Source organism: Girardinichthys multiradiatus, chromosome 13, assembly GCF_021462225.1.
Source record: "Girardinichthys multiradiatus isolate DD_20200921_A chromosome 13, DD_fGirMul_XY1, whole genome shotgun sequence".
NCBI lineage: Eukaryota > Metazoa > Chordata > Actinopteri > Cyprinodontiformes > Goodeidae > Girardinichthys > Girardinichthys multiradiatus.
In genome coordinates, this window is record NC_061806.1 from 25,304,347 (window position 1) to 25,318,291 (window position 13,945).

Below are 13,945 nucleotides of genomic sequence, written 5' to 3' on the forward strand. Positions count from 1 at the left end.
AATGCTGTAAACAATGTTTTCAAAAATGGAAGCAACACAGACCTTTTGTTAAGACTTGAGAAAGTCTTCGTTAAGAAAAATGCACACTGCTGTTTCAGGAATGTCCTTAGTGAGTGTGTAAAGTGGCACATTCACAATACCAATGTACACCATGCAACACTGATTAAACTACTGCTGTGATGCCTTTTAAATCTACAGAGCTATCAAGCATATACATGGCAATTTCTTTAATCATGCAATGGACTGGGACTTTATACTGCCAAACACCTGCTCTTAAATGATTGATCAGAACTAGACCTAATTTTAACATGTTAAAGGCATTACTCTTCAATAACTACTGATATTTCATTACAGTCTACTGCAACACCACATCCCATTTAGACATGGCCAAGATCCTCAGCTGTAGAGAGCTGGCCGTCCTGTGTGTCAGTCTGTGTGGTTTGGTTTAAAACGTTTGCTGTACCAATGCAACCAGATATTCGAATAAGGGCAGAAAGGGGGAACATGAGCTACTTGCCCCCGTGTCAATTTGTGGCACTTTTAAAGCGCTCTCAATGCACCCTCAATGGAGCAGAAATACCAGACTGATCTTGAAGTAGGTACAAGCCAAACACAGAAAGTGAGTAATGTGCTCAGCCAACAGAACCTAAAAACAACACTCAACAACTATTTAAAAACCCATCTAATCTTTGATCTATGCTATAGAATGAAAAGCAGGGATATATCTTAAAGTCTTTTACAGAAATATAATCCACATGACTGAAGAAGAGTGCTTCCAACCATATGATTTATACTGGCATGAGGCTGAACTACAATCAAACTTCGTATTCCCTATCATGGTAAAGGTTAAAGTTTGATGAGAGAAGCACTGATCCAGAGTCTGTACCTTAGGGGCTGTATTAATTGGTTCCAGATGGCCCACATGGTTCTGATAAAATGCCACCTCGCTTTAGCTGGCTCTGTGCAAGCATGTGTGTGTGAGGGTGTGCCTGGAATCATTTCATCCCCACAAAGGGCCTCACATACGCGTGTTTATGTGGACAATAGCATATGTATATTTACAAGGGAGCATTAATCTTGACAAGATGCATCTCTTTAAGCAAAGCCACTGTTTACTCAGCTGTTTTCATGTCTATTTATAATGTTGTGTCTCTTCAGATCAAACCCATCCACATATCAGCAGATACATGATTTTTCTTAAGCTTGCTGCACAAGAGAAAGTTAATATAAAATATGCAAATATCTGTTCGTACCAACAATTACAAAGGAAGGTACAGCAAAACATGGATGATGAGCAAGAGTGCCCTCCTTTTTTAGCATGTTTGTTGCTCTTCTGTCTCTATAGATTAAAAGGGAAGGAGGGTACTGCAGTGAACTGACCCGACAACCCCTATGGCCATCACACATGCAAAGATTCGACCTACTGACCCGGGTCATATATACACTGAGCATGTGCACACCAGACACAAATAAACAGTCATTAGTCAGCAAGTCCAGGATGCCTTGAGGTCAAACAGGTTGCTATTTTTCATTTGAGTTGATATATGACAATTAGATGCTACTGACTTGTGAATTCCTACTTTGTTCTGTACATACAGGGGTTGGACAATGAAACTGAAACACCTGGTTTTAGACAAGTCCTGCACAGTGGTCAGAGGGATTTTAAGCCATTCTTCTTGCAGGATAGTGACCAGGTCACTACGTGATACTGGTGGAGGAAGACGTTTCCTGACTCGCTTCTCCAAAACACCCTAAAGTGGCTCAATAATATTTAGATCTGGTGACTGTGCAGGCCATGGGAGATGTTCAACTTCACTTTCATGTTCATCAAACCAATCTTTCACCAGTCTTGCTGTGTGTATTGGTGCATTGTCATCCTGATACACGGCACCGCCTTCAGGATACAATGTTTGAACCATTGGATGCACATGGTCCTCGAGAATGGTTCGGTAGTCCTTGGCAGTGACGCGCCCATCTAGCACAAGAATTGGGCCAAGGGAATGTCATGATATGGCAGCCCAAACCATCACTGATCCGCCCCCATGCTTCACTCTGGGCATGCAACAGTCTGGGTGGTACGCTTCTTTGGGGCTTCTCCACACCGTAACTCTCCCGGATGTGGGGAAAACAGTAAAAGTGGACTCATCAGAGAACAATACATGTTTCACATTGTCCACAGCCCAAGATTTGCGCTCCTTGCACCATTGAAACCGACGTTTGGCATTGGCATGAGTGACCAAAGGTTTGGCTATAGCAGCCCAGCCAGACAGCTTCCTCTTGCGAAAAACAGTTAATCCTGTTGGATGTGGTTCGTCCTTCTTGGTGGTATGCTGACATTACCCTGGATACCGTGGCTCTTGATACGTCACAAAGACTTGCTGTCTTGGTCACAGATGCGCCAGCAAGACGTGCACCAACAATTTGTCCTCTTTTGAACTCTGGTATGTCACCCATAATGTTGTGTGCATTTCAATATTTTGAGCAAAACTGTGCTCTTACTCTGCTAATTGAACTTTCACACTCTGCTCTTACTGGTGCAATGTGCAATCAATGAAGACTGGCTACCAGGCTGGTCCAATTTAGCCATGAGACCTCCCACACTAAAATGATAGGTGTTTCAGTTTCATTGTCCAACCCCTGTACATCGCACAATATATGAAGGACTCATTGCATGAAAAACACATTAGCAGTCAAACATGTAGTGTGTGAGTGTGTGTTTTACATCAGCATTCCGCTTTGGATTTCTTTATCCATTAGGCGTTGGTACTACACCAAGGTGTTGTGCTGTATATACTTTTCATGCAGTGCCAGCTAAAAGAAATCTATAGTCGCATTAAGGCCTTTACTGGCCCTAAAACATACTAACAGTGGGTGTTTGTGTGTATGCGTACACAGCGCATGCACGTAATCCCTCACAAATGGAAACGGTTATTATGCATTACTGACAAGAGTCATTGGTTATGCTAGACAAGTGTGTATGAGTGTGTGCACTCTTGGCATTCATTAAGTTGAAACAAAACAAGCCACAGCAGCTGAGTGTGTGTCTTGGCACAGACAACAGAGAGAACAGATTCAAAGAGAGCCAAAAGTGGGGTTCAATGAAGTGAGGAGGGAAAGAAAAAAAGTGAGACAATGCAGCAAACAAGTTAAGAAGTCCAAGAGGGCCACTCAACTTCTGATCCACACAATCGCACTCCAAGGACATTTTTATGTTACCTCAAAAGCCTGAAAACAGGTTGATGTAAAATGTTCTTAGGGATTCGACCATTACCTAAAATGTGCTCAAAACCTACAACTTAAAGGTTACACGTTCCTCTTCTGAGGACTATAACACATGCAGACTGCAGGAGGGAGCAAGACTTTTTGTAGATAAAGGAAGGCCATCATGTTAGCTTTCAACCTCTGTCTTTCCTGGGACATGCTGAATTTGGAGATGTAGGCAACCTTTTGGAAATCTCAGTTGAGGTAAAATCGTTAACTTGGGAATGCATAAGAAGAATTCATGTTTTTTTATTTTTTTGAAATTCCACCTTCTCAAACTGTGCTAAAAGCTGCTATGCTAAGATACTAAAGACAATTTAAAATGTCAACTCGGTCACCATTTATTGGTTGTTATAAGATGATTGTTATAACTGCGCTATCTTTCACACTGCGTGAAATCGCCTTTGCTCCTAGTGTAATAATTAATGACAACTTACAATTTGGCCAAAATCAGTATCGGTTGGTCAAAGCTTTATCTAATGAAAAACTGAAATGGAAATGGTTAGCAAATTTTTGATGATTGATTGAGCAACTTGTGTATACTTTGTTTGAATTTAGCAATTAAATGCAACTAACCCTTGTCATACTGTAAAAAACAAAGCTGCTGCAGGTTGCTTTTAAATGCATTAGTTTTAAAAGAAACAGAAAAAGAAGAAATCATAAAAGTTGTCCTAATTGTCCTGTATTTGATTCTCAGTAAATTCAAAGCACAATGCATCCAACCGGATGTTTATCTGAGGCATTTAAGGGTGGGACAAAGTCGCATTTTTCAGTTTTGATGCAATATTTGACCTTTCAGTCTCCAATCACAGCCAGTCATATTAAAACTGGCTGATTAACTGGTGCAGAACCTGAAACTAGCCTTGATGATGACTGTATGGTGACTTCCATATGGCAAATATGTCAACAAAATACAGCTGCCTAATTAAATCAACATTCAAACCCCCATTCTTTACAAGAAAGCAAACCCCATAGATGTTTTAATAACTTCATCCATTTCAGAATAAATTGTATTTTACAGTATCCTGCAAGAGCTGTGAGGCATGATTAAGACACCAAAGAATATCGCTGAAAACTGACTCGTTTTCTTTCTCAGACGATGACTAAGTGTGAAAATTATGACTGCTATTTGGAGAAATATTTTAGTGCGTTTCATGGCTAGACTAGTCATTTATCATATGGGGAATGCCAACAAAAGATGACCTTTTAAATAAAACTAGGCCTATTCTGTGATAGATATGAACTTTATTCTAATTCTGGAGAGGACAACTGAGCTGGACTTTAACTGGGTCAGTAAACCATGGTGAAATATGTTGTTAGCTGATGGATATGACTGTATTTGGAAGACCAAAGCTTGGCAGGGAAAAACCATTTGGAAAATAAAATAATGCTCGTGAGAGGGCTACAATAAGCTGGCATGTTTAAGGGTGACTGCCGCCAATCTTTTTACCAGTCTCAGGAGCATGGGAAGGCAAACACAGAGTTGATCTCAAAGACTTATAAAAGAGGGTGGTGCTTCCTGCCAAAAATCACTCGCACCTGTCCTTCTGGCTTTCCCTGCTGCCCCGCCCAGCAGTCTACTCTTGATCCCTTCATCTTCTCCACAAAAGTTCTCCTTTTTCACTGAGAGCTGGACACAGATAAGCCACAGATAGGCAACCGCCAGATGAATTAGCTCCTGACATCATCACAGCTAGTCCTGTTTAGAAACAGTGCAACCGGCCCATAAACCACAGTACCAGAGCCACCCTTCATACACTGGGCCTAAAACAAGCCTTTTAAAGAGGGCATAAGGCAAGACCAGTATCTGACCAGACTTGTGTTTTGCATGCAGACAGAAAGCCTTTCTTCATTCAGTCATACCATTTTTATGTGCATGTGTGAATCAAAGTAATAAAAATTACTAAAAGGCTGTCCTGCAACTGAACTCTACACAAAACAGAGTAATAGAGGCTATCAAAACAAGATAAAATGGATGGGCAATAAAACAACTTTTTTCCTTCCCGAGTAAAGACAAGACTAATTTTCATCACCATTTAGGCCCAACAGTTACTTAAATAGAAGACATTTAGTTGCAGTAGTCAGTAAGCAGGTGTTTACGCACAGTCATCGGGTGCATGCATTTTTTTATTTGGGGCTAATCATTTGCTAAATGGAGTGGGATGACTAAACAAAAAATGATTTCTAAAAGTATGATGTGAATGCACAAGTCTGAATGTGTTGTGGAATTTCTCATAACTAGGGTCAAACATTTACATACCCCCACACACTGTGGTGCAAGCATGGTGGTATTTGCATAATAGTGTGGGTCTGGATCGCTGCCTGTGGTAGAGTTGGATTCAGTACCTCAAATGTCTTCAACTTCACCTGTAATCACCAGCTACAGAGCTGAACTTAGGACAATACCCAAAGACCAACAAGTAAATGACCATTAACATATGTTAGAACTGGTTTTGGAATCAAAGATTTTGGATCTCAAGTAGAATTGAAATTTGTGAACTCAGCTTAAAAGTGGAGGTCACCAAGCAACTTAAATGAAGTCAACCATTTCTGATAAAGAAAGTTGAATATTCAGCCAGAAACTAATTGATGGCTACAAAAAGCGGGTCGACCTGACCTAGTATGGCTTAAAGAAAACTGTTCATTAGGTTTCCCTTTAGGTATGAGAATAAATCATCATCAATAAAAACCTAAAACCCACTGAGATTCATGGCCATAATATGCTAATGTAAATTCCTGACCAGAACTGCTGTCAACATTACATCTCTCTTACCATCTTGTTGTATAAACCCTGCAGAATTTCTCTTCCCCTTGCTGTCCTTCGCTCTTCGATTCATTCAGCCATCAAACTTTTATCCTTTTTATGAATCCAGAACCCCAAAAGGGCCCCTTTTTTATTTTAAGTTCCTTCTGAAACGCATCATCAGCCAGCCCTGTGGACACCTGTTTTGCAACCAGGTAAGACCAACGAGTTGCAATGACCACGCTGAGATTTTGAAGCGTCAGTATCGAATGACAGCTGGGAGGACTCGAGCAGGTGCTTGTCAAGCAGTGAATGGAGCCTGTATGCTCATTACAGAGAGACATCTGCTGCAGTCTAGCCCCCTCCTCGCCCACAAGTCTCACCCCAGTCCAGCTTTACCAACCACACACACCCACACATCATCAATGTTAAAACAATCATCCTCCACCTACTATTGTCTTCTTGAGGGGTAAACAGTTAAAACATAAGGTTGTATGGCAAAATGAATATGAAGGGAAACACACAAGCATTAAGGCACAGTAGTCATTTTAAATCTTCTTTATAAAGCATAATTTAACAGTAAAGCCTATTTCTCAGCTTGTCATCTTCTAGCTCAATGAACTGAAAGCTTAAATTTTTCCACAGATTATTTAGAGAGCCGTCTTTTCCTGCAAATCTCTTAAAAAAAAAAAATCACAATTTTTCACACAATCAATTTCAATTATTCACGCATTACATGAACACCATTTAAAAAAAATGCATTAATAAAAATATGGAGGCTGGAAATTAACAGTATATTGTACTCCTGCAGCAGCAAGCTATTTCAAGTCTTAAATAATTTATTTGCAAATGCTTGGCAACAATCTTTTAAGAAGCTAATTATAAATGATTGAATTAAATTTGCTCTTAAACATCAGTGTGCAGCTCTCTCCATTCTTTTGTGCCATTTACACTTGTGTGTCAACTCCCTCAAGCTGGTGTTAAATAAAATCCAGCTTTTCAAAACATTTTAATTTAAAACATTGATGGAGAAAGAAGAAAATACACAAATCAAGTGAGAGAGAAGGGAGATGTGACAAGGAGAGCGAGCAGGATTGGTTTATAAATCAGCACACTGATCAGTGATGCACTAAAACATTTTGCATCGATTCTGCCGGGGATGTTGTAACAGGGGATTTACAGGAGTTACGAATGAGAAGGAGAGGATGAATTGCACAGAGAAAGCGTGGTTGGCCGGGAAAATAAGAAGATAAACAAAGTTTGTGTATAATAATGAGGAGCTGAAGGATTCTGGTTTCAAAGTTTTTAATTGAAGTCAGTATAAGTGATAAAAAATCATATCTAAACACCAAGAGGGCCACATTGGAATAATAAAAAGAAGAACCAAAGCTATACATTAACAGAATAAGAACCTACAAATTATTTTCTGCACCATCTTTGGTGGAAGTCAAACACCTCATTCCAACCATCAAGCAAGATGGTGGAGGGCTGCTGATTTCGATCTGCGAACCCTGACCCCGTTACAGCCACAGGATCCGGGTACCTGGCAATCAGTGAGTCGACCATGAACTCCTTCATATGCCGAAGTAATCCAGACTCAAATTAGTTTAGGCTTAGTACAAAACAGGTTATGAACAAACATTTATCCCAAACAACAGCAAATTGAAAACAGAATGGCTCAAAAGGGAAGTACCAAGCTGCTGCAATGCCCACGTCTATCCAAGTGCTGTGATAGGACCTTAAAGGAACCATACATAAACTAATGTCTGCAAACGCAAATGAACTGAAATAACCTTGGAAGGAAGAGCGTGCCAAAATTCCTCTACAATGACACGAGTCATACAGAAAACTACTTACAGATACATATTTATATAAAATAGGTTTCTTTATAGTTGGCCCTTATGAATCACTTCCCAGACATCATCCTGTGTTTTTGGTGTAAATATCCCAAAATAAAAAGCAAAATTACTAAGAAATTACCAACCTCTTTTTCGCTGGAATGTCCTCGCCATATTTGTTGCTCCCATGGAGGCCCTGAGAGCGCAAGGACCCATCTTCTTTGTGGCAGCCCTTCAACACCGAGCCATTCAGCTGCCCATTGGCAAGAGAACCTGAAAACATACAGCATAAAAATAATTAAACTCTAACCATTACACTTACCATCCACTTGGTTAAATCATTGACTTAAACGTAAAGTATGCCCTTTTCAGCTACTCCCTTATTCAGGGGTCATTACAACTTGCACACAGACTTGGCAGACATTTTGTAAGCCAGATGCAATTCCTGATGCAACCTGATTCCTGAATAGCAAAACAATTTATCCCAAATGACCATGTCCTGGAGTCCTATATTATTTAAAATTATCTTGAATCTTTGGGGAATTAACAGTGTTTTCATAATTTTCCTCTGCCAGGGTTGATAAAGCGCTTTTTTACTATTTGAAATGATGTAATAATGCAGGAGGAGGACAGTAAACATTGGTTTTGATGCCGAGATTATGGTACATCTGCTTTAGCAGTCAGTGCAGAGCAGAAAACAAGCGAATGACAATGACTGAAAGAGATCAAAGGAAAGAAAGCACACACAAAATCTAAACAGTTCAAAATAGACTGAGCTTGTGATTCTAGCACAAAGCAGTTCCTATATTATCATGTGATATGTTTTGCAGCATCTCAGGGTTCAATTTTTGAGAAAAGGAATAGCAAAGTTTCTCATCCATAGCCTGGCATAGAGGTGATATGTTCCCTATGATAATAAAATAAGGAACAAATAACCCAGAGGCAGTGTGAGAAAAAGACAGATTCTGCCAGACATGAAATTTTCAATAAACCCAACTGAGAGTCCCGATTAAATATTTAGCAAGCAGCTCACTCAAGCAAAACAAGACTCCAGACAGATTTTTAAATTAAAAGCAACAAGAGGCACTGGACATTTTAAATCAGGTCAAAGAACAGAGTGGAAGTCAATTGTGATCAGAGTTAATTTTCTAAGGGGCAGATCTTGGAATGTATTAGTCTAAGAAGCCCATCTGATTCAGAAACATGGTGGGAATGAGAAAACAACTGGGAAGTGTTGACACTTTCTGGGTTATTAAAGAGAGTGAATGTTTGGGTCTTGAATGTACTGGATTAGTTTAAAGCTGAGTATGACGTACCTGCAATAAGAGTCAACTCCTCTATGTTTCAGGGTCAAGACTTTCCATCAAGAAAAAGGCTGTCTATGCCTCAAACAGAGGAGTTAATTTATCCTGGTGTCCTTTCTACGAATGTTGAATTGACCAGAAGATGGAAAGACAGACTGGGTCCTCCTCAGCAGACTGATCTTGACCTGAGCTAAAAAGTTGGTTTTGTGCTCTTAAGCTACCAGACAACACCTCAACTATGGTCATGAGATATGATCGTGACATTAAATAATTCGATTCCAGATACTCCAGACAGGGGGAGCTTCTCCTCATTAAAATAAGTATGCTGAGTTGGTTTTAGACATCCGATGAGAATGCCACCTCGGTATAGTCCTTTAGAGATTTTTGGAAAGCAGATTCAAGAAGGAGCTGGCTGCAGGTGTTGTTGTTAGGCCTCAGCACTAGAAGTCCTTTTCCATTTCCTAAACACTTTGCATACCTGCCCTGATGCGAACATTTTGAAACCTCACCTCATCCCAACCCCTTCCAGTTGCCCTAAATACAAGCTACATTGATAGGTAGTTTAAACAGATATTCTTTATTATCCTATGCACAGTCATAAACCTGAAGAGACCTTGGACAGCTTTTTCTTTGTGCGTGCAACACCTGGACAGGACATAAAGCACAAATCAGGAAGGCTTTTCAACTATGGGACCTTAGAGGCATGATAAGAGCCTGGAGCTATACATTCTTGGAAGTAGGATTGTCAAAATAATTGATATTCAAATATAATCGACAAAAGAGAAAATACTTCTTTTTTTTTTTTAAAACACAAATTTCCATCAATATCAATCCAAATTAAGTCTTAACTAGCCAACCAGGTACACATCTTCACACATTAGAGCTGCAGGAAAACAGACACTATGTCCTTGGCCTCACTAACAAAGGCTCACCTAAAGAGTCACGACTGAGAATGAAAACAATGAGCACCTGCTAGAATTTTAAAACTCTGCTAACATGGCAACTATGTCCAAAGAAAAGCCTTCGCGACCCTCTTTAGCTGACAAGGAAAAGGCAAAAGCATTGTTTGGAGATATTTTACCTATAAGGCAGATTTAGAGGAAGAGTGGAAGGATATAGAGCCCTGATGCAAGCTGCGCATTAACTGAAATAAAAATAAAAATGAGAATTCGCAAATGAGGAAAACTAACTGAAACTGTGTTCACAAAACTAGGTAAAAGGAACAGAATTTATAGAGATAATGTTCTTAGTTTTGTTTGTGTCTCGCGTGTTAGTATGAGGTCGAGGTTTCCAGTTGTTATTTTTTTCCTCCGCTGTACTGCGTTATTCCAGCAGATGGCAGGTACGTCAGTCAAGTTATCTGTGTTGCCACGGTCTGTTCGCAACTAGCGCCATGTCAGCAAACAATATTTGGAAAATCAAAAACCTTAAACCCACCAACCTTAAAGTTCACTTATAAAGCTCACACGAGAAGGCTAATCTAGCTTACTTTGAGAAGGTGTAAAGGAGCATGCGCACAACCCTCATCTGCAGGACGTGGTATTTAACTCATTTTACAAAACTATAAATTATATTAATACAAACTAAACTGAATCTAAGCATTTTCAAAACCTAAACTAAACTGGCAAAAAATGCTAAAAACTAATAAAAACTAAAACAGAATTAAAAATCTGAAGACAAAACTGAATAAAAATAAAAACTATTGAAAACTGCAAGACTATTAAAACCTTGGCCAGACACAAAACTTACTGGAATGACTACATTTCCCTTTTGGCCTAGCAAAGCTTGTAGATTCCCCAAAATTAGCTGGAGAATGTTTCTGAAGAGAGGAATGTCTGGGTATTCATTCTAGATGTGATAGCTTCACAATTCAATTGGTGATAAGTTAGAAACGAGGGCTTGATAGATAGATGGTAGGATGAACAGAAGGACATATGAATATATGGAAGAAGCAGGAGAGTAGGCTGCTTGGAAAAAGTCCCAACAAATCCAACTCTTTTGAAATAATGACAATATCTTTACAGCATCAAAGGCTCAAAACGCAGAAGATTCAGTACAGTTTATCATATTTTCAAACTCTGTAGTATATGTGACTGATTTGACTAAAGCTTGACAGTTCCAACTTCTTCACATTCATTTCACAATGATGACTCACTGGCTCCCACTCTGGTAGAACCCAATGTTGCTCGATCACCAACACCTGAACGCCGGCAGGTGACTTTCTTGGCCACTAATGCTTAGCGCCAGAGGATCCCAACACACCCACTGAATTCCAATCTACTGCCAACTACTATTTACTCAGCTCCAACAGCCTGAGTCAAAGGCAAATTAAAGATGAATTAAAGAAGTGGAGCAAATGTTGGGATAAGTATACTTTAAATGATATCCTGTTAGTAGAGTTGCTACTGGTAAACAAGCCTGGGCATTGTTTCATCTGATAGATTCCAAAGGGAGCAGTGAGATCAAATGATAGCAGGAGACAGGAGGAAGATGAATGACTGTAGAGAGCCTAAAAACATCTCAAACACAAGATTTAACAGTTATATCTCTGCTTTGGGCTGAATAAACACACACGCAAGCACTTTGGTTTGCACAAATATGCTGGGCAGGTCACTACCTGAATGCGGAGGTATAGTAATCAGATACATCATTGCGGTCAGAGCGATAAGAACAGCCAGGATGATGAGTAAGTTTATTCCATTGCTTGAATGTTTTATGTTGCCACCAAAGAGCCACTAGGTCTACAGGCCATGGTGAATCATCTCTTTACAATTCTCACTTGGCATGAAAGGTTCACTAATCTTTTATGAATCAACAATTTCCATTAAAGTCCTGTGAAGGTCTTTGTCAAAGGCAAACGATCTTTTCCTTGAATGTCAACATCAAGTTCTAGTTAAAAGAAACCACCTTCTCTTACAAATAAGTTTCAAAAGAACTAGAACACTAGAAGGCAATAAAAACGGATACAGAACACAGGTTCTAGACCTGGACTTACCTAAGTATACCAAAGTCCATTTGTGAGTGGTACCCTTTTTTTTTCAAACAATAACCAGAATACCAAACCCAACTAACATATGGTTTTAAATATGTAAACTATAAGGCAATTACAGTTTGCGTGGCACAATACACAAAAAGCATGCACTTGCCAAACTAGTGATATACTGTACCAAACAATCAGCTGCTTTTAAACTGACTGCCTCTGACTAGTGATCAACAACTCATATACTAAACAAAATTGTAGTGCCCCTAATGGAACAGGTTTCATTATCCCCTAGAGACGAAAAATCAATTACAATATAGGAAATTACAAATTCACTACTTGCTACTATTTAAAGATTTGAAACTTTCTTTAAAAGTTCACAAAATAAATTCAGGCTTTAAAGTTCATTAAGTGGATTATTTTTCTCATAAAACCAAACGCTACTGTTCTGTTAACTTATTTTTCAAATACCTTAGTCATTTTAGGGTACATATAGTAACTTGTACCATCTCGATGACATGGCAGCTAATGGTCGAGCATAAGACGGATGCCAAGTTGGATCAAATCCCTGTGCAGATGTTATGTACATTTTATTTAAAGTGATGTCTACAAATAAGAGAAGAGTACATACTGCAAAAAAAGGCTTGCCAACCAATGAATTAACATTTGTCAAGTGGTGGAACAATTAAACCATCCAATTTTAGACCCTACGGGTTATTTTTGTGCATCCATGTGAAATTTCTACAGTGATTTAAAGCCCCAAACAACTAAAGGAAAACTTAAAAGCTATTTAAAATAAGTAAGAAAGTTCATAAAATGTTTGAGGTACCTCATTAAAGCAGATATGAACATGGTGTAAACAGTCTCCTCTCTGCTTCTGGACAGTGTTTCACTGGTGAACATCAGTGCAAAAACAAACCAGCTCATTAAGTTTAATTGTGCTCAGAAAATGACTGACACACAGCATCCCAAGAGAACACAAACAAACAAGAATTGGACTGTTTCAACAGCCTGCTCTTCTTTTCTATCCTCTACATCCATCCATCCATTCCCTCCCATTCTCCAAAGAGTTGTTTGACATATGCTGGTTGCACATGAGTGCCCACCTGAGAGGCAGACCGGGAAATCTTGGGAAAGCAGAGGACTGAGGATAGTCGAATGTAGGGAGTCTGGTTCCTACCCTTCATTTCCTGGAGCAGAGGTATGATGTCAGCAAGCCATGCCAGAAGCTGCTCCTGTGTGTGTGTGTGTGTGTGTGTGCTCTAATCAGATGTAGGAGTGCTTAACTAAGCCCATCGCTGTGCTATGTTCACCTCGGAGTCTCGTCTCGAGAGAGCAAGAGGGAGTTAACAGAGGTACGTAGCAGAACATGGCACATCACAGGGCTGAGAGAAGCCTATTACTATCAGCCACAGTAATAACCAGGCCTGAAGTTGGTTTGTTAAGCTATGGAAAATATATTAATTAGAGGCACAGTGTGACCTTTTGGTTCTTTATTGCATTTCTCAGCGATGTCACACATTGAGAAAAAGGAATATTTTACAGGCCCCAATGGTGGAGCGGTTTTCAAACTTTAACAGCAACATGTCTGACCGTTCTGTCTGGATAGATGGACTGGAGCCTCGTCTGCAGCAATGCGGGTGCTGCCATCGCCTGTTGATTTACTGGTCTGTCATCATTCTGACTTTCCGCTATGGTCATGGGAAATAGATCATGACTCAAAGAACAAGATCAAGGATGCAAAACGATCTTTAAGTAAAACAGCGTCCTGACTAAAACCTGCTGGAGGAACTAGAAATCCTGTTTGGCCTGCGAACAT

At 39.6% G+C, this 13,945-nt stretch overlaps 1 protein-coding gene across 1 annotated transcript in view; it reads right to left on the bottom strand.

Annotated features, from left to right (window-relative positions):
• The window catches only part of jarid2b (jumonji, AT rich interactive domain 2b), a 121,820-nt gene that overhangs the window by 44,861 nt on the left and 63,014 nt on the right, over positions 1-13,945 (bottom strand). The window contains exon 3 of the mRNA XM_047384821.1: positions 7,989-8,115. Coding sequence (XP_047240777.1) covers positions 7,989-8,115 — 127 coding nt within the window. The remainder of the gene's footprint in view (positions 1-7,988; positions 8,116-13,945) is intronic.